The sequence below is a fragment of the Nicotiana sylvestris genome, chromosome 11 (assembly GCF_000393655.2).
Source record: "Nicotiana sylvestris chromosome 11, ASM39365v2, whole genome shotgun sequence".
Classification (NCBI taxonomy): domain Eukaryota; kingdom Viridiplantae; phylum Streptophyta; class Magnoliopsida; order Solanales; family Solanaceae; genus Nicotiana; species Nicotiana sylvestris.
This window is the reverse complement of record NC_091067.1, coordinates 91,350,053-91,377,606: the sequence shown is the minus strand read 5'-3', so window position 1 is coordinate 91,377,606 and position 27,554 is coordinate 91,350,053. Positions and strand designations below refer to the sequence as shown.

The 27,554-nt window shown below is 38.0% G+C and overlaps 1 protein-coding gene across 2 annotated transcripts; it reads right to left on the bottom strand.

Annotated features, from left to right (window-relative positions):
* LOC104235909 (sodium/hydrogen exchanger 8) lies at positions 1 to 27,554 on the bottom strand. Of its 2 annotated transcripts, XM_009789738.2 has the most exons (23): positions 27,167 to 27,554; positions 26,392 to 26,442; positions 26,129 to 26,220; positions 21,462 to 21,539; positions 21,230 to 21,387; positions 20,944 to 21,045; positions 20,752 to 20,869; positions 14,424 to 14,476; positions 14,280 to 14,345; positions 13,816 to 13,860; positions 11,824 to 11,879; positions 10,389 to 10,573; positions 10,237 to 10,284; positions 10,014 to 10,121; positions 8,932 to 9,163; positions 7,906 to 8,208; positions 5,196 to 5,293; positions 4,779 to 4,910; positions 4,479 to 4,697; positions 4,192 to 4,398; positions 2,606 to 2,873; positions 1,994 to 2,298; positions 1 to 609 (listed from the first exon to the last, which is right to left on the bottom strand). In XM_009789738.2, the coding sequence occupies exons 1-23, from the start codon at positions 27,372 to 27,374 to the stop codon at positions 277 to 279; spliced, it is 3,465 nt and encodes a 1,154-aa protein (XP_009788040.1). In that variant the 5' UTR covers positions 27,375 to 27,554; the 3' UTR covers positions 1 to 276. The 2 variants fall into 2 exon arrangements, with proteins under 2 accessions (XP_009788040.1, XP_070018469.1); XM_070162368.1 differs by lacking the exons at positions 21,230 to 21,387; positions 26,129 to 26,220; positions 26,392 to 26,442; positions 27,167 to 27,554 and having other exon boundaries at positions 21,462 to 21,534.

Sequence of the window (27,554 nt, the reverse complement as noted above, 5' to 3'; positions counted from 1 at the left end):
TAAAGGTAAGTTTACAACTTTCTCAACACAAGTTGCACTTTTTTTGTGCACATACTTAGAAAATTTATTCATAAGAACTGTTGAAGAACAAAATGGTACCGTACCACGCTATTCAAACATAATATGAATACACGAAACACAAGACACATAAAGCCTCAGGAAGTCTGTTCAAGAGCGGCTTATAACAACTGTCAGTAACACAAAGCTCTCCGTAGTTTCAATACTTACATTGTGGAAAGGCTCAAATAACATTGTGTACACAAAATTAGAGAATGCCTACGATGTTTTTTCTTCCTCCGTGATCCATTGAGGAAAGCTCGGTCTTGATGAATCAATTCTGATAAGATGCTCATCCTCTGCGCCAGAATCATCACTCGAGTCCTCTCTTGTGTGACTTTCTTCTATTGGTTTGCTTGGAAGTTGTATACGGATATCTTTATTCTCTCCTTGTGCTTGACCATTCTTTCGCAATGTGGTAGATCCTTCGGATCTCACAGAAACAAGTCTCTGTGCACGATTTGATGGAACTTCTGGATAAGACTGACTGTGAGAGGTTTTAGCTTCACCTATTCTAGGAAAACTTCTGGCACGCCTTCTTGTGTCGCTTATCTAATAACCAAAAAGAGCAAGTTATCTTAGAGGCCAATATTGTAAAACCGGTGATTTCAACTGAATTCAACTCGAAGCTGAACAAAACAAGAAGCGTCTCTTCAAGCCCATATTGGTGGTTACAACGCCAGGGAACGGGAAGGGGAGAAGGGGCGGGATAGACGTGAGAAAGTAGGAGAAATCATAATCTTAACAAACAATATCCGCAGGTGTACTTCCACTCCACAGTTGAATATAGTAATAGCGCAAAATGGCCAGTCCCATGTACATCCATCAGTAGATGTTTAAGGGCCTTAGACTTAACAGAGTTAGAAATCATGATTGGATTGATCAGCACCAGAGCAGATGAAGTAGTGTGCTAGGCAAGGGTAACTTGGGCACGATATCTTTCCAACTTAGACACCTTGTGGACAGGGAAGACATATCGTGTCCATCTAACTAATGTACAGTTCGAATAGAACTGTTCTAAAAAGACTCAAGTCCCCCATAGCGTGAAAATCACTTGCTCTCAGGTGAACAATGTGCCTCCAGGGCCTCCAGTATACATCTAATATATTGACTACTGGGAAAGAGCATAAACATATTCAAAGAGGCAAAGTTTATTTTAAAAAATCTCATGAAAAACTTTGTGCAAAGAAGTTTGCTTTAATTGAGCCAGTATATATCCTACATATGTTAAGAAACTTAAAAGTAGACAAACATCATTTTTGCATCTGTGAACTTCATATTCTATGTGCAGTCACATCCTCGGGCTCAAACCCAGATATATTGGAGTGTACATTAAGTTGACCAACAGAGAGAACTTATCAACTTGTGATAAATACCTAAAACATTAAGAACTTTAGGATATGCTCTCCTAGGAAAACACCATATAGGTACTGGAATGTGGTTAAAATAGGTAGGCGCGGTTTTTCATCACATAGCCAGCTGGGAATGAGAAACAAGGTTTCTTTCATCATGGATTAGTGTGGGTGAAAGTTATTGCACCACATCAACACCCAATATGGTGCTGAAGTTTAGGAACTAGTTCTGTTTTTGTTATATATTTATTCCTATAAATGCTGTAACATAATATAAGTGAAAATATTCTCTTCCATTCAAATCTTCACTTTCCTTTCTATACTAGTTTCTCTATTCAAATTATTTATCAATCTGAGGCTTATTTAGTATAAGGACATGGCATGCTCCATCAAACAGTACACGGTAATCTGGCCTAATTGACACGCTGTTTCGAGTAGTTGCTCCATTACCCAAAGCCTAACATTTAAGTAAACTCTGTTACGGGACCTTGCTTCAACGCAGAGGTTTGGTGACAGACTAAGTTGCAAAATGGTCTTTAAAATCATACTCAAAGAATATCTACAAAAATTAAGTTACTACTAACCATGCTACCATAGATGCTTAGCTGCATTGCCCGGGTAGACATATTGGTTTCATGCTGACCAGTCTGTTCCACATCCTGTCTATGTTGCATAGCCTTGTAACTATTTTCTTGCCAGCTCATTAAACCACCGTGCTCTCTACTAAAAGACCTTGAGGGATGATCAATTGAGTGTGATAATAGCGAAGACGATCTTCTCTGGAGACCCCTGCCTGTTAGAAATCCCGCAATATCAAACATAATCACCCTTGCCCTTGTCTCAACTTGATACCAAGAAGGTTGATGAGAAAAACTAGCTGTATGGACACCTAATAATGAGCCAAAAAATAGAAATTAATTAGAATTCTCTGAGATGAGACTATGAATCAAGAGGATTTGTGCAAGTAACCAAAGCTCTAAGTACTATCAATTTCTGAAGCAAAATTGTTTAGTGCATATATGCAAACCATGCCAACCTTAGAGAATAAAATTGAAGCACCAAAAAAACCAAAGGAGAAAATTGTTTTTAACAAGCATGTAAGTTTCTAATCAAAGGATATAACCAAAATACCAGCATTCCCCACATTACAAAGAGAGGGGTACAGCGGAAGTGCAGTTAGAGGGGTAAGAAGCAACCTGATGCCTCTGTGTTGTGGAAGCTTTGTTGTTCCCAAGAGGAAGGCAGTAATGGTGCAGGGGCTGAAAGAAGCTCTTCATGTGAACCATGAGCTTTAACAAATCCCTCCAACAGAAAACCAATGGAATGGTGAGGCAATTCAAAACTTTCCCCCCTTATGTATACGCTCATAGTTGACCTTTCTGCAACCAGAGCTCTCATATCTTGCATTGTCGTCTTTTCAAACATTTGAGGAAGCAAGATTTTTGCAAGAACAAGTGCACTTTCCTGCAGACACCGAGATAACCTGTGTGATCCACTTCTTCAGAAAGACCTAAATTCTAGTTACTCCCTATGTTCCATTTTATGTAGCACACTCTTTCCTTATTAGTCTGTTGCGAAAAGAATGACATCTTTCTACATTGGAAAACAATTTAACTTTAAATTTCTCATTTTATCCTTAATGACATGGTTTTATAGCCACATCAATATCATGGAAGGCTTAACGCCACAAGTTTCAAAAGTCAAACACCGCTACATAAATTGTAATGGTGGGAGTAATACAAACCAGTAAAGAGAGATTTCACTTGGTTATCAATAGCTTTCGCTTTGAAATTTCAGAATGTATCTTTTAGCCTCACTATCGTATCCTGTTGGTTTACCTATTTTATTTTTAATTGGTGAAGCCATTAGCTTATGGTAAAGCCTTAATACAATATTCTGTAGGTTTTACGTATTTCTGGTTCTAGAAAGTGAGAACACAGAGTTTGTCCAATTTTTTTTTCTTAAACCAATATATTATAGAGCTCATAATGTACGCGCAAATTCTCCAGATCCATGGTACATTGAACGCGAAAACTTGACAATCTTTACCTCCTGACAGGGCACTATGTTCTGCAAGAAATAAACTATAGTTCTGTATATATGGTAAGTCTTTCCGCATTGGTCTGTAGCATTAGAGATACCTATGGATTGTCAAATACTACTTGTATTTGTAAGACATCAAATGACCCGATCTTTATTGAGCTTTAAGGATTTATTCACAGAGAAAAGGTGACCTCTTTGGAAGTGTTTGAAAAATTAGGGTGCATATCCTCAGGCAGAATGCAACAGCAGAAAGAAGAGAGCCTTTGAGTATCATTGAAAATTATTCAAGGTGATATCAGTTCCTTTTCTTTGGATAGGTAAGCAAAAAAAAACTGTAGGAAAAGGGTAACACAGAAAAGAGCAGTTCTTTCTAAAATAATTTTTTTTTTCATTTCTATCTGGTCTAAAGATGAAAAGCCTTTTCTAAAATCACTATCACTCAATTGGAGCAATTCTAGACCTTAATATAAATAATCTTTGCTTGCTGAGATGTGCTTGAGTTCTTTGTTTTCTTCAGTGCAAAAAGAATAGTGGAAGAACCGTGCATTATGTAAAAAATGTTAATGTTAGGAACCAAAAATCTCTTCTTTCTCTTTTCTATACTCAGTATATTCTTTCACTAGTTCGAGATCCCAAGTGCTATTTTCCACCATACTCATAATGACAAGAGAAAGATGAGTTAAGCATACACATATTTATGGAAGATAATATGGTTAAAAATGATGATCATTCAAAATACCTGCCAAAAGAAATCTTCTATAGCGGGATCAGATCTGAGAGCAATAAGTATCTTCTCACTATCAACAGAAAAGCAGAGAACCACCGAGTCCGTGACAATGTCACAAATGTAAGGTTTTCCCACAAGCACTTCATATAAACCTAGCGTACTCCCATGTGAGAAAGTTGGATGCAATAGAGGCTTATTCCTTGCACTCTTACTTGACCACTATCAAACAGGACATCATATTTTCAGAAATGTTTCTGGCTAAAAAGTATTATTGTAACAACGGTTACACTACTAATTACCTTCACTACTCCATTTGATATAAGCCAAACTCCAGTTGGCTTTGATCCCTCTCCATAGAGGGTCGCACCACGTAACTTCATTATCTCTTTGGTTGAACCAATTAGTCTCTCACGCACTGTGGGAGGAAGGGCTCCCAACAGAGGATTAGTACTAATCAAATCGCGAATTTTTGGAATTTTGACCAGAGGTGGATTTCTTACAAGCCTTTTCAAATCAGTCTGCAACAAATTACATGTATGAAATCAGATGTAACACGAAAGCAATGAAACAGAACTAGAGGATGAGAAGAAGATGCTCACCTGAACAGCATCGTGAAGATGTGCCATCTCTTTTTCCTCCAATATACCAATCTTCTCAAGATTATGGACATAATCAATCAAGTGATTCAACACCGCATATGTGACTTGTCTGGTTTTCACAACTCGGAGAACCTGAATATGTACTTTCTTTTAGAACAGGTAAATTACGCAAGAAGTAAATTGGACATTGTCAACAGGCTAAATTTCACTTATATGTCGCAGAAACCAGACAACTGTATTCTTGGGTTTCAAAATTAAGTGTATGAATGAATCAATCATGGAGTAATCTGGCAAAAGAATGCAGGTAGCATAAAATTTCTTGAACTATCAGACATGCATCCTTTAGTATTTTTATTCAACGTGTTTGAATCTAACAGGAAATATTGAGCTCATCGAGGGAGATTTGTCTTTGTATACCTGAGGAAATGTGACACGGACTTCTTCTAGAAACTTCTGTGCATCCTCTCCTTCTTCCTCGCTTTCCTTGATCACAAGGGAAGCAATTTCACTCTCACCTGAAGTGATAATTGCTTGCATAAGAAACTGTAACTCCAATACATATCATTCCTTTTCTTTTTCTTTTTTCCTCTTTTGGGAGGATTCCACTGCTCAGAAAGCTTCCCCATAAGAAGATATAAAAAGAATAAAGCGACGAAACTGATGCTAAAGTTAACGCTTTCGTTAGTACGCGCCAAGAAAGATTAAGCAGCTAGGTCGACCCAGCTGCTGTACTTGTGTTTGGTGTTCCATGTTCCTTCATCCACCAAATGAATTAAATTCACTGATTGCTAGTGAAAGATAATGATAAGGGACTTGGCCAAATACTTCTAATCATAACAAAACAAAGATCCTTCAGAAATTCACACTTACCGCTTTTTGTGAGGTACTGTTGCTAAGAAAGAGCTAGAGAATCTTTAAGAAAGACTTATGGTTTACGACTTATGCTTGTGGTTTTATGAGATCTTGTTTAAAATGACATTATGCTTCGTGGGGAATCAGTCTTCAATAACCTACCTCATTAATTGTGACTTTTAAAACTGAGAACATTCCCGTTTTCTTTTCTGTAGTTTCTTTCTCTTGGTAAAATCTTTTCCTTTGTTCCCTTTCTTCAGGAAGAGGATACGAGGAGAAAATAATGTAACAATAGATATTTCTCCACATGTGAAAGCTTTTTGACCTAATATGTGACCATTATCACTAATTAGTACCGGCAGCATAAAAAGACAAACTTAAGGATGCCACCTGACCTTGGAACCCTTTTCATTCCACTCTTGCCAAATATCTACAGTTTTCAACATTTCTTAGTATTATCTTCATCAAAATAATGCTTAATACACCATAACTCGCTTTAAAACTATAGAAGCATATGTTACTTGAATGCAATAGATCAACTTCAACATAATTGTGGGTAGTCACAATTAGGGGTGGCAAACAGGCGTGTCAGATCGAATATGGGCGGGTGAAAAACGGGTAATGTAAAAATAGACAAATTATCCGACCCGACCCATATTTTATACGGATAAAAAATGGGTTAACCGGCGGATAATATGGATATCCATATCATCCATGGCTTCTTGAATATGATTACCTTTGGGAGAATTCTTAGTCTCCCAAACTTGAGGAACCCCCAATCTGAGGCTTTACAAATATAAAAGTTAAACCCAATAGTTATCCATTGGTTATCCATTTTCTAAGTGGATAATATGATTCTTATCCATATTTGACCCGTTTTTAAAAAGTTCATTATCCAACCCATTTTCTAATATGGGTGGATAAACGTTTTCTTTTATCCATATTGCCACCACTAGTCACAATCTATAGAAGTCAATTCACAGATTATTGTTTAGAGAGCAAAGTGAAAAATGGAGATAACTCATATAAAAGACCTAACGAATAGTTTTCATCGATTAAACATAAAAGCAGAAAAGCCACCGTAAAAATCAAGGCAAACCTTGGAAGTTACGGTTCTTTTCCACAAAATCAAGGGGAAGCGAGCCTTTAAGCGAAATTATTTTAAGGATTAATTCTTAGTAATGTAGCTTTACAAATTGAATTGATTACGTTAGACTACTCAAGATGATGGCACTCTAATCTATAAATGCAAATGGACTTTTTGGTCAATGGAAAAGGCAAAAATGCTTAGTTATGCTAAGCCAGAATGTCTCAGATGATTTGTGGGTTGAGCCGTCAATATGGGCTTGGCCCTCTTGGTTGGGCCGGCTCAGCCCGTGATTTAGTAGGATTGTGCTAAAATTTTCTAAGCCCATTTTGAGAATGAGGATTTCTAGCCCGGCCCAAGTAGGCATGTGGCCCGTGAGGCTTGACCAAGGCTAGGCTGGGCCAGCCTATGAGCCTATTAAAAAAATATTTAATTGGACATATAAAATGTAAAAGGGAATAGTGAACTAAAAATAACAAGAAGAGTAGCTTAAACTCAAAGTCTACTAAGTCCATCATATTAAAAGATCAAGGTCTTGCATTTTAAATTTTAAACATAAATAAGTTGAATAAAAGTATGAAATAAGCAAATAATAAAATCCTAAATTTCCTAAACCCTAAAAAGAAGTAGCGCTCTTTCCTCTCTTTAAATGAGCTTGATGAAGATGATGTGTTGGTGTTGGATATGCCACAAGTTCTATGAAAGTTTTTTTGAGTAGTTTGTTTTGAGTTTTGACTTTTAATGAAAGAAATATTGTCCTCCCTTCTTTGTATTTTATTGTAATCAATTGGAAAAATGCCAAAAGTTATTAAGTTTGCAGAAGCTTTCTATCCAGCAAGATGTTTTTGTAAATATTTTTTTTTTTTTTGCATTTCTAGGTTAGAATTTAAATTAAAATATTTTTAAAAAGCGGTGGACTGGCCATTGGGGCCGTGCACGTAGAACTGGGCTGGGCTGGCCATTCTTTAGCCCATTGAAATGGTGGGCTGGCCCAGCCCAACCCATCAAATGCCAAGGCCCGCGTGGGTTGGGCTAGACTGGGCTGGCCAGCTCATATTGACAGCTCTGGCAGAAAGCAATTGTCCAACTAAAGATGAGTAGAGAAAGCTAGACATAATAAAAATCATAACACTGAAAAGAAATGTGCCAATAAGATGCTGTATATAGAAATCTTTACTAGTTACTTACCGATGAATTCATTTAGTTGCAGTCTTGCAGTTCTATGGGCCCGGAGAAATCCAGCACAGATATAGCATGCAGACTCTAATCTCTCAACACTGAAATATGTCACAAGCTTTCGAGGGACAACACTTGTCTGAAGAAACTTGTAATAATTTGGGATATTAACATAAGATCTTAAACCCTTCCAATCACACAGGGGCTCGTGAGATACTCGGTCAATTGCTTCTTCCACAGATTGCATTAGAAGATTTGCTATAGTTTGTGGGATCCTGCCCTCATTGAGCATTTCCCAGTATGCTGCTTGAACACCTGGAAACATAACTTCTCTTTAGCAATCAAATTTGAATATGCACGATTGAGATCAGACACAAACGTTAATCTCCAAGCATTCTCTCAATCTCTTCTTCCTTTCACTTACTTCCCACTTGCTATTAAAGCAGAGCTCTCGGATTCTCTCAACCTCTTCTTCCTTCCTCTTACTTCCCTCAATGATACTCTTCAATCAAATATTTTCACGTGCTTTGTCCAAGCAAAAAAAGCAATAAACCTACATAAACGAATAAATGTGTTCTCTGTGTACAATCATTGCTCAGGAGTAGAAAATACTGTTTCCCTACAAGAAAACAAAGGTGATAAAGGTTGGAACTATCTTCTCGACCTGATATTTGCTTATTAGGTGAGTATGCTAGGTCTTTCTCTGAATTATCTGTGTGAAAGTCATTCGAATCCAAAGTCTAAATTTTAATGTCTAATCATAAGAAAGGACAACTCTACGAGGATAAAGTACAAGTAGATTTTCTACTATACTGATGCACATTGCATAGAGTCACCTTCTGATAGACGCTCTACTTCATATACATTGTACTGATGGGAGGTGATTTGACGTGTTAGTGGTCACAAGACTGCAAAGTGCACAAATTATCGGGGGAAATTATCCAAAAAATTTGTCCATATATTTTGTAGCTGGGCACAAAAAGTTATAGATCACAAACAAAATATACTTTTCCCCAGAACTGAGTGTAATGTTCTCACCATTTAGCAGGCGGATCCGAATATCTTTTAAATTCATATGGTCTAGATTATCATCATTTTCAGCTGAAGTATGAGGATGGACTGGTTCACCCGCCACATCATTTAGGCTAGTAATATATCTTTTAACAGTTGGCCAGTCAGCAGGTCCTAGTTCCTCATCATCTCCAAGATCACCAAATGCTTCCAGAGCTTTATTCAACATCTCATGTTTTGTGTAGTTCAATATGCGCTTCTGCAAGGAGATAAAACTAAGTGACGAAAAAAATTTATAGATGAAAAATTGAAAAATATAAAGCTGCAAACAACATGACTTTGCTTGCTTACCTCAGCATCCATCATTTCAACATGAAACGTAAGAGTTTTAGTTTAAAAAGTCATGACTAGTTAAACTACCTTCTTTAATTATCCGTGTGATACCATCTCTCTTTTATTCATAATACCTCCGCTACTTTTCCAAACATATGAATTTCCTTATCATGACCCTTCTTTTTCCGGGAACACAAGTGACAGAGAGGAAGAGGTCTTCCATCTCTTTTGGATTCTATCACTCAACCATCTTTACTCATCTCGCCATCATTGAATTTGGTCTTTGAACAGTGTTGACTGTCAAGGGTAGTACCCATTTCTTTTTTTTTTCTTTTTCTTTTTTTTCTTTTTTTTGTGATAAGGATGTAAGGTAATATCCCTTTTCTCAGATTATGCTTAATTTCAATATCCTGTAGTGTTTCTGTTGGTCAGTTAGAGAAAAGCAGTTGTTCCATAAAAGAAATATTATGCTATGAAGGGCCAATTCGAATTTCTGAGAGGCTGACAAATCTGAGAGCAACCAATGACAAACCACATAAAGAAAGAATATAGGCAGCAAACATGTGAACTGATTATAAATGAGCAAGCATAACATAAATAGGGCTAGGTGAATAGTAACTCATCCCATTTGTCACCCATTTTATGTCGCTGGAAAATGGGTTGGATCTTATAGGGTATACCTAAACCACGCATTTTCTCCATTAACACCCATTAAAGAAATCAAAACCTTCTTACAATTTCACCTATAGTATAAGCAACCTTCAAAACAACTCTACCTTTGCTGTCGATAGCTTATCCATTCCCAGAAAATGTAAGACGAACTGTGTGGTTGAGCCGTTGATGATGAGTGTCAAAAATACAACCCCACCAGTGAAGAAAACGAACTGCAAGAGAGGGAGGCTTCTATGACTAGAAATTAATATAGCTAAATTATAATGAAGTATAGCATACTTCCATTTTGATGGATTTCTTATTAATTCAATTCCTTTCTTTACTTACCAGAGTTCCAGTATCAGAACTGATATATTGAGAGCCATCACTGACACGCTGAAAATAGCCAAGGCATAATTATAAAACTAAGGGATTAGGTAAGAGATTTTGCAGAAATTAAGGAATGAGAGGCACGGAGAGAAGAATCTGACATAGCTTACCTTGACAGACAATGAAAGAGACAACGCTACGGCACCTCGAAGTCCACCCCAGACAAGAATGCAAGCTTCTTTCAAGTCCAAACCATAGCCAAAGTATCGTAAAAATGGATACAACACACCAACTACAACGGCCCGCGAGACAAGGATAAGCACATAAAGAAGGATGAGGTAACCCCACGAATAATCTGAAACACATTAAAGGCAAAGCAAAACAAAAAAAGATGTAGTTTAACTTGAACAGAACTTAAATTTAGTGTAAAGACTGCATCAAACGAAATAGAACAGAAACTTGGCCCACATACATACATACATAGAGAGAGAGAGAGAGAGAGAGAGGGAGGGAGGGAGAGAGAACAATCATAATACTTGCGTAAACAGAGAAGCCAAAAGAGAAAATGCACAAACTAAGAATATAAGGGAAAGTAAGAAAATATTCCCAATCAAGGCACTTTTTGTTTTCTGGCAAGTCCACGTCATCCTCAACATTGAGCACAGGTCACATTGAAGAGTTGCTTACGCACAGAGAAAACTACCAACTGAAGAGCACCAACAACGTCCAAGTAATTCAGAATTATCGGAAGAGGGATAGTTTAATCATAACAAGAGAGTAAAAAGTTTCGTGTTTCTCCAAAATATAGAACAAGCATGACATTAATGATGGACGGTGTTAACCTCTTAAACAATTGCATGCTTTTTGTATTCTTTACCTTCAGATAGACTAGAAGGTTGTTTTAACTTTAACTTGTATCTTGCACTATTCTACTTGGCTTATCTGGAAGATCGTTTTTAGCATTCAAATATTGAGAGGAATAAAACACCAAATACTGATTAGTCATCTTCAATAAAAGAGATGCAGAAGGAAGTTATTTATATTCCTCTCAATTAACTTTTAAAGCCATTATGTCAGTTATACAATGTCCACCTTTTAAGCTGACAACTTTGAGAGAACGCAGAAAAGAATCTCCTCAGCTTAACATCTTGACACTAACACACCTTTTACTTCGTGGTTTTGGTATCATTGGGACAATGCACTAACTATTAAAGTCAACATGTTGTCATTTAAATTACAGACCTCCAACAGTTCTCACTTTTAAACATAAAATGCGGGTCATTAAATTAAAGACCTCAATGACTCTTACTCCCAAAAGCCTATTATCTTGTATATGTTATATGCATTTGTTGTAACAAATACCGTGGCCTGCTCTTTCACTGATTTAATGTCAGTTAACTCTTAGTTGGAAGATATCTCAAGTATCTGAGATCTGTTGAAGCCCATTAGTACCAATTCATTTTGGAAATAACAATTGCAGGCAAAATGTACAGAAAATAAATAGAGAATAAACATAACACAAGAAAATACGTAAATCGGATTGGTTACAGTAATATAAATGTTACTTCTGTATTCATAAGTCAAATGTCATTTTAGCAGTAGTACCATGGGTTTTAAAAATATTGTCACCATGAAGAATTCCTTCGGCTATGACGACTCCACTGCAGAAAAAGATAACCAAAATCAGCAACTAGGTTTTCATTTTCAGGGGATAAGTTGATAAGAACAAGAATCAGTTCCACTCAGATAAAAAAAATATAGCCAACTGCACTGTTGATGTACACAAGCACCTAAAGAAAACATCAACATAACTTCCACCAAAAATATAATTCTCAACAGTACTTTTAATTTGCTGATGGTTAAGGATGGAAAGTCCCAAACAGTGGCACCAAAGGAGCGCCTCCCCCGTGCACTAGCAAAAAGAGTGCCACCACAAACTGACTAACAAAAAGAACAGCCAGAAACCTAGAAACCACCCATCTGACAAGCTCAGCTCATCCATGGTCACATAGTGTTCCCTAACCTATGGCATATTAAGTATGCAAAAGAAAGGAATTAAACACTGACACCTGCTCATACTGAAAGGCCATTCTATTTTCTTTCTATCAAACTGCACCGAAACGATGTTTAAGGATGATATCCATAGCTTCTTGGCTCTTCCAACATATAAAGAGATTAGTGCAAGGATGATTTTGATTTCCAGTTCTTGAGATTTTGGTTTCTGTTATAAAGTGAAAATTAGTAGCATAATCATCTTTTCTGTTCATTGAGACCCTCCTTACACTCATCATATCTAAAACCTGCATTTCACCAGTTCCCACTTTAGAGGAAATAAATATGGCAAAAGAATCACACATACCATTTGGACTCCATTCTTCATTTGTCTTGCTAACTTGTTTAGAACTCCAGCTACCCTCATCCACTCTGTAATTCCACCCATCTCTGAGTTCTATCCTCTGCTTAATCTCCACATCTTTTTTCCTATTAAGGCTTGATGAGGTATGTGCAGTTCCCTTATGCGCAGACCACTATTTCTTATCAGGGAAAATACAATCTACCACATCGTCAAGTGGTCCTTACGAACTTTACTGCAACCTTCCCAAAAGAAAATGTGTTGAAGGGACACTAAAACATGCATCAGAAAAGAATGACATTAAGCAAGCTATGTGAGTTCCTAATAAGGACTTAGAAAGAGTTAACATGCAGGCTTTAGGGAAGTATTGTTTCTTCAAAATAGGCAACTTGAGAGCCGCCACATGAATCCAATCTCCCACACGCTTGAAGGCAGTCCGAAAGGGAGCCTTATAAACACTCATAAATCATATTTGTTTGGTTGCTAAAAAATGCTGTATCTGATTCTATTGTCAACAAGTTTTTCCAACTACATAAACTTGCTTGTTCCCCAATTCTATTTCCAGTAACAGGGTATTATAGAGAGGCTACTTTGTTGTTGGGCTTGTAGTGAATTATCAAAGTACAACCAACACTCCAGCCATGCGCATCTGAATAGATGATTAACGTATCAACCTTTCCTCCAAAAATAATCATTCTAAAAGTATTATTAAGTAACTTTGAAGTAGGTAAGGCTCTTGGAAAAACAGAATTCCCCACTTCAGAATTGAGCATGGTAGACAAAGAAGCCCACCTCCATGCCTTTCAAGTTTCTCTTTAGCCCGTGTTACAGGTTCCTATCCAAAGTTAGCAGTAGCAAGTCCATTTCTGTCACTTTGGTTTCGATGACCCCAAAAACACCACCTGTCCTGAAAAATCCCTTATAACCAGTTTGTCAGGGACTTGCCTATTGGTGCACATTATATTGATGCTAGATTAGAATTAATAATGCTAAAGTTGTTCATTATCTCAAATAGGGGGTTTTCTTAATATTACTCTTTCAACAAGTTTACTAGATTAGCTAATAGTAAATTGACCTATTGCTTTTATAGGATTTGGAATGAAGAAACATTTAAGGCTGGCAACCTAAATTCTTTTAAGCAACATAGCCATCTAAAGACCCCTTCCGAAAGTAGTAATGCTAACCACTACTGTTAAAAATAGCTAAAGCAACAGACTTGATAAAAAGCTGAAATACATACTTACCTTAAGATAAAAATTAATGTATTTGCAATATAGGCAACCATTTCCCTGAAACAAAGGTAAGATTTATATTAAAAAACCAAAATCTAAAGTTGTTCTAAGCAGACATGACATGCTATCATCTTACAGATGTTCAATCGTGTGGGTAGTGATATCAGAAGGTAAGACATAAATCTTATACTCAAATATATAATGCAACGCTTGTAGATGATGTTACCCGATTCAAATTAGATATTAGTAGTTTTTACACAAATTTTTCTGGAGCAGTAAACTGTGCAACTCAAAACAAGATGACAAGAAATAGAATTAGTAGATACTACAGTTGTTATATCAGAGTCTGTAGGTTTTTATAAAATTATTGCTTTTTGTCTTTGGAAGGGAAGTAGTATACAAGGTCTAGTGGCAGAAGCAAGTCTTCTTGTCAGTTGTTCAATTTCAATGTCTGTAAGAGGGTCAGTAAAATTTACCAAAAGTGATGCAAACTTTGTTGACTCTCACCCTTGAAAGCAGTTTTAGCTACAGCTGAGTAGAACCTGTCAATGCATGTCATATCAAAATAAGGTGTTTTCCAGCCGTAGAAAGAATATCTAAAGCTCAATTTTAACACTTACATCCCCAGAGTCATCACAGTCAATACACCAGAGATATCAGCCCCTTGTTGTGCCTGTTTCATGGAAGCTGTGATTGGCCTTTGTCACATGGAAAAATATGTGAACTTGAAGTAGCCACTTACAACTAGATAGAAAACACAAACGTGGAATGCACAGATGAGAAATTGGATTTGCATATGGGTCAATTGGTTTTGTGAACCTTTACAAACTTGTTTTTAGTTTTATGACCCTACCTCTTTTCTTTTTTTTTACACATGGGAAATTTACTTTTACCCGTAAGAGATCTGTCTTTTACACATAAGAGATCTAAAAAGATCATTTTCTTAATTTTAAAATTGTAAAGGGGCATGATGCTAAGTTGCTTCGACTTCGCAGTTTAGGTGCCGCACCCGTGTCGACACGACACTACACACTAGTATGGGTGTGGGTGTGGGAATCGTACCACATTTGGTCAAACAAATTTGGGTACTTTGACCGCGACGGATGGAAAAATTTGAGACAAGATAAAATTTGATTCCAAAAATCAGAACCAAAACTAGGGTAGATTTGAAGAAAATAGCATACCTTATCTGGGAAAACAATCTTTTACATATCTACAACTTGAGAATAAAAAAGAAATCCATACTTTACAAGCTACATGTAAGTATTCCACAAAATTTATCATAATTTAGAGATTTTATATTTTTATTTTTTTTTATTAGACGGATCTCCGCACCCGTATCCATACTAGGATCCGTATCCCCAATCTTATAATTTATATCTCGAAGGATCCGACTTCTAGATCCGCACTCGTGTCGGACACCCGCACCCGTGTCCGAGCAACTTAGGCATGATGTAAAAATAGCATATTGGCTAAGGGAAAATGAAAAGAGTGGCAGCAGACTTGTAAATCCACATGAAGGACAAAGTCAACAACAAATACATAGGTAGAGGTAATAGAGATGATTATAAAAATGGCACGGATTAAAAGATAAAAAATCACAATTATTAATTCACATCAAAGAGATTCAGGCTATGAAGTACTCTATACCTTCCAACTTATGTGACACGCTTTCCATTTTGAAATATCCTAAAAATGCTTAGCACCATTCTAATTATAATAGTACTATATTATGCAACTTTCACAAGTTTCAAACTCAAATTTATTTGACCTTTCATTTTTAAATTTCAATATGAAATACCCTGTAATGGAAACCTACTGCTAACTTTGATAATCTACCCAGCATCACTACAGAGAAAGATTGGTTGGAAAGAGAATTTGAGGAAGAGGAAGTATTAGTAGTAATAAAGGCCTGTGCACCTGTCAAAGCCCAGGCCCTGATGGTTACACTATGGCTTTCTTCCAAACGTCTTGGGATATCCTAAAGCAAGACATCATGGGGACTCTAATAGCCCGTTTGGCCAAGCTGCAAAAATCAGCTTATTTTGAGAAGTGCTTTTTTTCAAAAGTGCTTTTCTCAAAAGTAATTTTGGTGAGAAACAGTTTGTGTTTGGCTAATTAATTTGAAAAGCACTTCTGAGTAGCAATTAGTGTTTAGCCAAGCTTTAAAAAACTGCTTCTAAGTGTATTTTTCTCAAAAGTGTTTCTCAAAAAAGTGCTTTTGGAGAGAAGCTACTTTTGTCTGCTTCTCCAAAACTGCTTCTGCTTCTCCTCAAAAGCACTTTTTTTCCTTCCAAAAGCTTGGCCAAAAAGAAGTTTGGCCAAACAGGCTATAAATCACTTTCATCAGAACTGCTACATGGTAAGATCTTGTAATGCCTCATTCATTGCACTAGTTCCTAAAAGGAAGAGTGCTATTGAACTCAAAGAATTCAGACCTATAAGCCTCATAGGCAGCATATACAAGATAACTGCAAAGCTTTTGGCTGAGAGACTCAAGTCAGTGATTGGGAAGCTCATCTCCGAGAATCAAAATGCGTTCATCAAGCAAAAGCAAATTACTTATGCAGCTTTGATCGCTAATGAGGTATTAGATGAAAGGTTAAAAAGTGGAGTTCCACATATCTTGTGCAAACTGGATATTGACAAAGTGGAGTTCCAACGGGACCATACTAATTTCTGGTGACTTTATCGACGGTATAGCGTCTACTTTGAGTGAACATTTTGGTGGCACCATGCCTATTTCAGGAGACCGTTTTAGCAGCGTCCTACATCTTTTCAATGACCTTTCCTGAAAACACTGCATCTTTTTCTGCTGACCTTTCCTGCAAGACGTCTCTTTGTGGTGATCGTTGCGGCAGCATGCATGCCTCTTTCCTAGCTAGTATTCAGGCAATTCATCCAGCAAATGCTCTAGCGATCATTTTCTAGTAGCTGGAAATCTATTTATTTCAGAAACAATTCCCAAGAACTATTTGTAATTTCCCAGTAAGTTTGATCCCTTCTGGCGCAACCTTTGAGGCCTCACGGTTTTTTGTCCCCTTAGGCTTTAATCCAAAAAGCACCTCGACAATTAAATCCTAAACTCGCCATTTTATGGCCCCTAACTTTTCCCTCCCATCCCATTGTGGGATTTCCCTAAGGCAGGCTTTACAACAAACCTTTTTCGAGTTCAATTGTCAGCGATCCACGAGTTGTTACACTCACCCCCCCCCCCAAGGAACTCAGCGTTCTCGTTAAGGTTTGCCCATAATTGTACTACGTGCGGTACTGCTTCTGATACCACTTGTAATGACTCAAGCCCAACTTCCAAGGTACTGTCCAGTATGGCCTAACCATTGGGGCCTCATGATTTTGTCCTCTTGGGCTTTAACCCAAAAGGCACCTCATGTTGCATAAGGCAAGCTTCGCAGTGAACCCCTTTCTAGTTCAACGCTAGCAGTAAGTAGGTTGTTACAATCACTAAGTTTGTAAGGTCAAATGATCAGTTTGCAAGACATTCACCAAGTCTCTTGTTGGTCCACGAACTAGTTACCTATGTAAGGAAAACTAGGTATATATGGCATGTATGTAACACCTTGAGAGGACCTTTTGGTAGCACTCCACCTTATTGCTAGATTCAATGCAGAAGCCAAATATCCAAGCATAATGGTGGCAACTCTGAACTTATATTACTCAAACTAGAACTTCAAGAACTGAAATTCATGGACATTTGATTGAAGGAGTTAGAGTGTAGTTGCACTACATATTGAATTAGATTTAGTGTTTCACGAGAGGACCAAACTCATGAAAGATTGTAAAGTCAAATGATCAGCATGCAAGACATATTCATCAAATCCCTCCCTGGTTTGCGAACTAGTTATATATGTAAACAAAATCTAGGTATATACGACATCTATGCACTACCTTAAGGGGGAAGCTTAGATACTTAGTAAAAAATTTAGTGTATCTTAGTATATACTAGAGTCCATCGCAGGTTAAATATAAAAATAGAATGTATCTTACACCTATTGTATTAAAATTATCGTTAAACCATTGAGATATCTCCTATCTTCTCTTATTTTCTCACAATTTGGAACTTGAAAGCTAATGATAAAAAGAATCTAGACAAGTTGACAAACTTTACAGGCCAAGGTAGTAGATAAAAGATAAGGTTTCCCATCCAATTACAAATAAATGGCAGAAAGATGTGAGAAAAAGCTAGCTAGATGGAAACCATAGTACATTTCTCTGGGAGGTAGACTAGTTCATATCAACTCTGTGCTCGATGCTCTCCCGACCTACATGATGTCCTTATTCCCTTTACCTGCAAGTGTAGTATAGAGGCTGGAAACCTTGAGAAGGAATTTTCTATGGCAGGGAAACAAAGAGAGAAAAGGATTGCACTTAGTTAAATGGAAAAAGCTGACTATTAGCAAACAAGAAGAGGGACTGGGAATCAGAAATCTGGAAAGGAAAAACAAATGTCTATTGATGAAATGGTTGTGGAGGTTTACAAGGGAAGAACAAACACTACGGGGCGGGGTGATAAAGGTAACAACAACAACAAACCCAGCTTAAATCCCATATGTGAGGTCCGGGGAGGATAGTGTGCGCGCAACCTTACCCCTACCCTCTAAAGGCAGAAAGGTTGTTTCCGATAGACCCTCGGCTTAAGGAACGATAAAAATAAAGCAACAAGCAATAACAGCAGTAATATAATGCGGTAATGAAAGCGAGTGACATAACAAGTAATAAAGAACTAGGAATAAAAGAATACAAGAATAGTACTAGTACTACAGGTAAACCTAGGAGAAACTCGCAACTACCTGCCAACCCGCCACCTTAATCCTCGACCTCCACACCTTCATATCACTAGTCATGTCCTTGGTTAGGTGAAGCACTGATATGTCCTGCCTAATCATCTCTCCCCAATAATTTTTTGGCCTACCCCTGCCCTTCTTCAAGCCCGCCATGGTCAACCTCTCACACCTCCTAACCAGGGCATATAAGTCTCTCCTTTTCACATGCCCAAACCATCACAGCTTCGATTCCTGAAACTTGTCTTCCACGGATGTCACTCCCGTCTTGTCCCTAATAACTTCATTCCTAATCTTGTCTTTCCTGGTACGTCCACACATCCATCTCAACATCTTCATTTCAGCTACTTTCAACTTCTGGACATGGGACTTCTTGACGGGCCAACACTCAGCTCCATACAACATAGCCGGTCTAACCACCACCCTGCAGAATTTGCCCTTGAGTCTAGACGGCGCGTTCTTATCGCATAAAACCCCCGAAGCTAGCCTCCATCTCATCCACCCCACTCCAATGCGGTGAGTAACATCCTCGTCAATCTCTCCGTTGCCTTGGATTATAGACCCAAGATACTTGAAACTATCTCTTTTGGGAATGACTTGAGCATCAATCTTCACTTCCACTTCTTCTTCATGCCTCTCATCACTGAACTTGCACTCCAAGTATTCAGTTTTCGACCTACTCAACTTGAAACCTTTGGACTCCAGCGTCTGTCTCCAAACTTCCAACCTAGCGTTGACACCCCCTCGCGTCTCGTCAATCAGTACTATATCATCAGCAAATAACATACATTATGGCACCCTCCAGTCTCCAAGGTGATAAAGGCAAAGTATGGAAAAGAAGGCTTCTGGATGACTAGCGAGGTGAAGAATGCTTATGGAACCAGTCTGTGGAGACTGGAGATCAATCAGGAACCTGAGGCCAAGTCTTTTGTTCAAACTGAATTTCAATGTGAGGGATGGAAGAAAAATATTATACTGGGAGGACAACTGGCTGGGAAAAAGATATCTGAAGAGTTTATTCCCTGATGTTTTGCTCTGAATAAGCAACAGGGGGCTACAGTGCTGAATTATGGGGAACTCGAAGATGGAACTTAACCTTCAGAAGACTTCTTTAGGATAGGGATTTGCCTAAAATTATAGGATTTTATAACACCTTGGAACAATGCAGAGGACTACAAAAGCAGGAAGACACTCTTTCATGGCATAAGCACAGCAGTGGAAGACTGGAAGTTATACAGTAAGTTCAGCTTACAGAGATTTGAATCAGGTGTCTCAAATCAGCTTATGGCCTTGGAAACACATTTCTAAAGTTAAGAGGCATCCTTTAGTTGGTTGGTAGCTAAAGAAGCAGTACTTACTCAGGAAAATCTTAGGAAAAGAAGATTAACAATTGGTTCTAGATGATTTTATGTGGACAAGAGAGACAATTAGCCATCTGTTTCTACACTGTAGAATGACCAGGCAGTTGTGGGAATTGTTCATCAACCTCAGGGGTATCAAGTAGACAATGCCAGGAAGAACCTCTGAATTTTTTTCTAGCTAGAATAAGGGAGGAACTCTACCTGTAACAAAGACAGAGAAAATTTTCCTAGCTGCATTACCAATTGGTTCTAGATGCTATTTATGTGGATAAGAGAGACAATTGGCCGTCTGTTTCTACACTGTAGGATGACCAGGCAGTTAGGGGAATTGTTCATCAACATCAGGGGTATCAGGTGGACAATGCCAGGAAGAACCTCTGAACTTTTTTCTAGCAAGAATACAGGGAGGAACTCTACCTCTAACAAAGACATGGAAATTTTCCCAGCTGGTATTTGGGGGACAGCATGGAAGGAGAGGAATGCAAGGTGCTTTGAAGATACAAGTAGCCCTCCACAGAAGATCAAAATGAATTGTATTCTCCTTTTCAGCTTTTAGTGTAAATTAGAAAATATTGATGACCAGGATTCAATCATAGAAGTCTTAGGCTCCTTGTAAGAAGAACAAGGATTGTTTAGCTTTTGGTTTTTGTCTTCACCCTTCATGATGTACATTCTGACTCCCAGCACAAAACTTTGTGCCGATGAATTAACCATTATATTGGAATTGTTACCTTTTCAAAACAAAAAAAGAAAGTGTTTCACGTATGCAAGATCGGAAGGGTACATACTGTGAAGTAAGCAACATAGCTCACGGTAAGAGTCAGGGTGATCTCAATCACCGTGTCATTGAAAATGAATCCCAGCCATAAAACAGAAGCTATTCCAAAAGCAAGACCAACGCCTACTCTGGACCACAAAAACAAAATTTATCAGAAGACTTCCACTAGTAGATAACCAATATTGAATGCAAATATACATACGCCCCAAGGGAAACTTGTACTAAAAATTTGATGACGGCTCCCCAGTTAAATGCCCAACCAGTTACCATCCTTAAAAGTAGCTGATACACAACAATTGCCGTCCTGAAGGAAAAGGAGGAGTTACCACAATGAAGAATAAGCAAAATATTATTGGAAAACTCTCCAAGGAAAAGGGAAGGAAAGAGGATACAATTATCATGAAATTCAACTTATCCCCTCGCTATGGAAAATAAGCAAATTTTCATCTCTTAACATAAGCAACATACAACATATTTCTATAAATTACCCATCATTCATCAAGGACTCTCCTTCAATTATGGTACCCAATTTCTTGCTGGCACCGAGCTCCTTCAGAAGGGCTACAACAGCCACAGGATCAGTAGCACTTAGAAGTCCACCAAGCAACAACGATGTTTGCCAGCTCCAGTTATAAGGAAAAGCAAGCTACATTCGTCACTAATTTCAGATGCTTCCGCCGAAAAAACTATTAAACTCTGGAAAATAAGAATTCAGCTGACCTTGAGGGCAGATCCAAGACAAAAGGTGGAAATAAGCACGCCAGGCCCAGCAAGTAGTATCATCTGTACTGCACACCTCTGCATTTGGAGAAATGACTGGTTTAGTTCACTAATACAGGTTAAAGCCAATTGACAAATTCAATGATCAGAGGTGGAAACCAGAAAAATAATGTGACAGCAGGCAAATAGTGTTAAGCCAAATGCCATAATATGATTAATGATAGAGGAAAAAAAGGATCACTTCTAAGTGGGAAACATACTAGAACAAAGAGATTAACATGGAAGTGTATCGAGAAAAGCTTCTCCAATTACAGTAAAAATGTGAGGAATTAAGGTCAATATATTTGAGATATCTAAGGAAAGCGAAAAAAATATGCATTTTTAAGCCAATTTGTCAGTTTGAGTTATTCAGATTATCTCTTTAGGTGGCACCAAGTAGATGCAAAGAGTACAAGAGTGCAACATTGAGATTTGGCTCCAGTATAAGTGATTAAGCTAAATCTAGGGAGCTAACGAAATCAAAAATTTGGTCTAAGTTATTTACAGGGGTAAATTTTGATCAACTAAATAGGTTTACAAGACATTTAACCTTCAAGGAGTGATGTGGACATGCCATCAAAACATCTCTTGTTCCTCCCTGTCCGTAAACACCAAAAGATAAAAGATGGGATCATGTTATTCAAATTATTTAAATCCTTTTGCAATGATCATATTTTGATGGGAGAGTTAACATAGGTTGTTTTATACAGCAGTGGTTAGGCCTGCCATGTTATATGGAACTGAATGTTGGCCGGTAAAGAACTCACACACCCAGAAGATGAAAGTAGCAGAGATGAGGATGTTGAGGTGGATGTGCGGGCATACAAGGATGGATAAGATTAGGAATGAAGATATTCGAGAGAAGGTGGGTGTGGCCCCCATGGAGGACAAGATGCGGGAAGTAAGACTCAGATGGTTCGGGCACATTCAGAGGAGGAGCACTGATGCACCGGTGAGGAGGTGTGAGCGACTGGCTGTAGTGGGCACGCGGAGAGGTAGAGGGCGACCTAAGAAGTATTGGGGAGAGGTGATCAGACAGGACATGGCGCGACTTAGGATTACTGAGGACATGGCCCTTGACAGGGAATTATGGAGGTCGAGCATTAAGGTTGTAGGTTAGGGGAAAGTTGTGAATATTTCTACAGCACAATAGAGTGAGACTAGCTAGTTAGGAGTTAGACTAAGAATATCATTGGTCGTCTATTGATGCAGGGGTTTACCTGCTAGTTTTACTATACCAGTCATTTATTTCGTATTTCGTATTCTGTATTTCATATATCTTATATTGCTGTTATTGTATTATGCATTTTTTATGGTACTAATATATCGGCTCCTGTTGCTTTTTTTTAGCCGAGGGTCTCCTGGAAACAGCCTCTCTACCCTTCGGGGTAGAGGTAAGGTCTGCGTACATATTACCCTCCCCAGACCCCACTTGTGGGATTATACTGGGTCGTTGTTGTTGTTGTTGTTGTTGTTGTAGTTAACATAGGCTGTTTGTGCTAAGTTTATGGTTTCTGAGCTCTCGAGGTTTTCATATATTGCCAATATAGAATATCTTTGCTCCTCTCCACACCGCCAATCACCTAACTTCTTTCATCAACTTCCTTCATCTGAAACCCTCCAACTCCTCATCTTCCTTTTCCGGCATCTTCAAACACCTCAAAGCCTCACAGCCTCGCATCGGAGTCCCAAATCTCCACAGTTTCCTTTATATTTATACACAAACTTCACAGATACAAACTATTATCTTTCAGCTCCCAGCAATAATCCTTTCCTCAGGATTCATAGATTAAGCATAAGTTTTGCGTTAGTCATGTGGTAACTTAACCCAAGTAGAGAGAAACATGAAACATGGTCAATTTAAAACTAGTGGTGAACTCTCAGAAGATGGAATATATTGTCTAACGGAGAAAAGTCACTTGAGGTAATAGGAAAAAGATGATTTGGGTCCAACAGATTGAGATGTGCAAGTCCTACATTAAAATAATCAGGGGGTAGACAATTCCTCTTTTCTCTTTACCTGTTAAAGTTTACTAAGGGACTCTGCAGGACTAGGCAAGATTCGCTGGAAATAGAAAAAATGGAACATTATCAAGACTGTCATGTCTGTCAAGAGTTACAATGAATATGGCAGGTTCATTAGAATCTACCATCCAAGGGAACATAGAAGTATAACTATTGTCCGAGAAATCAGTCAAAACTCTGGTGGGCAGGAAATAGCCAACAAAATTTTGGAACTCAGACAGAAAGGAACAATCTCACCACACGGTAGCAGGATAAACTATGAAGTGGAAAACTTTGCTGAGGTTATAGCTACAGAGAGAGGAAAGAAACTAAACTAGCAGTTTAACGTGTGCCAGATGCAAAAAACCCTTGCATCGAAAGTGGAAGAGGCATCATGGATTCACAGATAAAAATTTCATCAAAAAGCTTGGTGTGAAGATCGGGTACTTTGATAGCTGAACATCCAAGAAAGTTGAATGTTGGATTCGATAAAATACGAAATAACAGTAGGAGTCAGCACAAAAGAGACTAACGCATTAAACTTCTTATTTGAATTTTCATAAGATCTGAAGCAGAGAAAATTATGAATAGTGAACAGTAATATAGTATTGTAAGGGGCACAAACTCTACGTATGGAGTCACCAACTGCAGCATTCCACGGCTTGACAATGAAATTAAACAAAATCTGGATCTATTCCATCTTTCATTGGATAATGTACTCAAGGCAATAGAGAAGTGTGTGAAGGTTTTCTAGAACTAAATGATGACAGAAGAAGATGGCATAGATCTCTATTGGGCCAGAATATGCACTCGCCGATCCAAAGACGATCCCAGCAGAAACCAACATCAAGTCTGGGAATCTAATATACAAGATCCCGTGGGAAACATCCTCTAGATTCCTCTTGGAACAAAACAGAGGAGCACATCTGTATGGTGGAGTCATTGAGAAAGCTCAGAGGAAGCTGTCAAACTGGAAAAAGAATTATCTCACTCTTGGGCAGACTAGTTTTAATTCATAGCATTTTAGACATCTTCCGACCTACCACATGTCCTTTATACCACTTAATCAATTTCTCTGAAACTGAAAAAGCTTAAAGGGGACTTTCCATGGGATGGTAATGCAGAAGGCAAAGTATTCCACGTGGTTAACTGAGCAAGAGTGCAAACGGAAGATGGTCATTTAGTTACAACGGTTAAATCTACACAACAGAAGTCTTCTGTACAAATGGAATTGGGAATTAACGCTGAACAGAATGCCATGGGGAAGTCAGTAGTCACAGTAAAGTTTGAGCTCCTCCCCAAGGTGGTCTAACTCAGTCACTGCTTCATATGGAATTTGCTTATGGAAGTACATTAGGGAGCTTTTGGAAGAACTCTATTCTGGTTACAGCATCCAACTTAGGCTACGGAAGGAAAATAAAGTTTTGGCAGGATGGATGGTTAGGCATATCCTCCTACAAGATGAATTTCAAGATATGCTCCATATGATGCAGAATACTGTGAGACATGGAAGCCCAATGCACGACGGAAAAGGGATGGGAATAAAAGCTTAGAAGAATTCTAAAAGATTGACAGATAGGCAGCATCACAGGATTAATAGAGAAGCTGGACAAGTACGGCCATTTGTCTGATAAACCAGATTGTTTGTGCTGGAAAGCATACCAAAAAGTGGCTCTCACAATCAAATCGTGTTATCCATCCTTAGTTTCATCAGGGAGAGCCAGAATGGGTTCTCATGGAAGCACCTGTGGAAGATCAACACCCCATTAAAAGCATCCTTCATGTGGGCAGCTTTACACAGTGGCTGGCTTACACAAGCAAACCTCCAGAAAAGAGAAATTGTCCTATGCAATAGATGATACACCTGTGAGCAGTGAATCTGAAGACATAGACCATCTCTTCCTCGCCATCAGGTGATATTGGTGTTGCCTAGGTGCTTAAAGAATTACTGGCCTATTGGTTTGGAAAGAGAGTGAAAAAGCAACACAGGGACATTTGGATCACCACCCCAGCATGTATGTTATGGGTATTAGGAGAGAAAGAAACTGCAGATGTTCTGAGAGCAAGGAGGATGAATTTCATATACTTAAAATTAGGTGTTTGTATCTACTAGCATTTTGGACCAAATTGAAAGATTATACAATTTATATACTTTTTTGAGTTCCTGTCTTCTTTCCAGGAACATAGGGAAAATGCAAACCATTTTTGTAAATTGCAGCCTTTTCTGTGCATGACAGCATTCCCTCAATGCTACATTTTATTCAATAAAATTATTACTCATCAGAAAATACATTGCCCTCGTTAGGCTATACAATAAGTTCAATGCCAGCAGATCAATACTTGGTCAGCATTTAAAGATAAAAGCAGCAAGATATAAGGTTGTAAAACATGAAGAAGACATAATGCATGACATTTTATTTTATAGGTGATAAATAGCATAAATTATGCCATAAACGATCATATGAAAAAAACAATAATACAAGCAAGGACGTAGAAGTCAAAAGAATGCACAATCATAATAACATACAGATGTACATACATAGAGGAGAAAAATCAATACTGGAGCGCCCGTAGTTTCCGCATTCTACGAGCAGTAGAAGAAAGAAAGGCTAGTGGCAATGTACCTTTATCTGGTGAACTTCCATTGAGAAAGCACTCTCAAAAAGAAGAGCAGGAAGGAAAACCGCCAACAGAAGATCAGGATCAATGTTTGCCCCTGTGCAGATGCCAAATGTTTCATGGTTTACCAGGAACAGAATATTTGAGAGCAGAATAATTAACCGATGGTATACTGGGGAATGGGGGGTTCTAGTTGCTATTGGACAGAGAGAAATTCGATTTGAACTTAATGGATACTTGTGCGAAGTATATAAAGAACTGAACTTACAGATACGAATACCATCTCCAATCCTTCCCAACCCATGATGCGTTCCATATTCTGCAGGGTAATTTGCTATGTCTATATCAGCACTCAAAATATAAAGATTTTTTACTTCAAATTTTGTTGGCACCCGAAGCAGAGGTGCATAATATTAAGGTCAATAACATCAGTGTCATTTACATCTCGAGCTGGCAGCTGATGCTCCAAAAGATGTCCAAAAAACAGATTCCAGAAAGAGAAAAAAGAAAACACATACACTTAAGCAACTAGAAATCGAAGCTACAATTTCAAACATTTCAAATTTTCTTCTCTCCTCCTCCAGCTATCTCTTAGTTATGGTTAATTTTGCAGATCTAATAAATAAATAAAAGTATCCCTACTGTAGTAGCTTAAACTTTTAGATGAGAGATTTTACTTGATTCAAACTGCTATGGTCTTGAATTTGGTCTCACTACCACCATCAACTTAAATGCTTTCACTTGCTTGGCCCAAGAAGAAATCAAATCGGTATGTTACTGAATTAAAAATGAATAAGTCCCCTCTCTAACAATTTAAGTTGTTAAATGACGCCGTTATCTCATTCATCATTTACTTTTTCGCACAAGCTGAAGCTAATTAGGTGGATGCAGCTTAGAAGACATTGAATGTTAAATGGGGAAATTCCTTGGTTTTGCTCAGTTTTCGATCATATGATCACCACTGTACTGATGATCATTCAGGAAGTGAAAATATAAAAATAAATAGATAAATACACAATCAAAAATAAACAGGAAAAACGAACCTAAAGAGCCAATGCCAATGCCAAGAACAAGCAAAGCGACAGAGTATGGAACTCTGGTACCCCTCAACACGTGTCTGCAAGCGATTCCCAGTAGCAAACTGATCCCTACAAATATCACTGCGTTTGTAGGATCCGAACCTGAACTTTCTGAACTACTTGTTGACTCCTCCAGCACTCTAAACGGCGTCGTTAATACTATCGACTCCATTGCAATTTCTTTAACAATAGCAGTTCATGTAGTCGAAAATCAATGGCAGTTGACTTAGAATGTGATTTTCCAAAATTACGTTTTAACTTCAAATGAGCTCAAACCCTTCATTTCTATATAATAGTGGTGATGATGATCAATTGGAGTATTAAACTATACCCCTCCAAAATAATAAGCATT

What these genes read in the sequence shown, in the direction of transcription:
- LOC104235909 (XM_009789738.2), bottom strand. Translation starts at nt 27,374, where the DNA reads ATGGAGTCGATAGTATTAACGACGCCGTTTAGAGTGCTGGAGGAGTCA. An exon ending in TGGAAGTTCACCAGATAAAG is followed by an intron (nt 21,540 to 26,128) that starts GTACATTGCCAC and finishes CTCCAAATGCAG; the next exon opens with AGGTGTGCAGTACAGATGAT. An exon ending in ATCTTCACGATGCTGTTCAG is followed by an intron (nt 4,698 to 4,778) that starts GTGAGCATCTTC and finishes AATTTGTTGCAG; the next exon opens with ACTGATTTGAAAAGGCTTGT.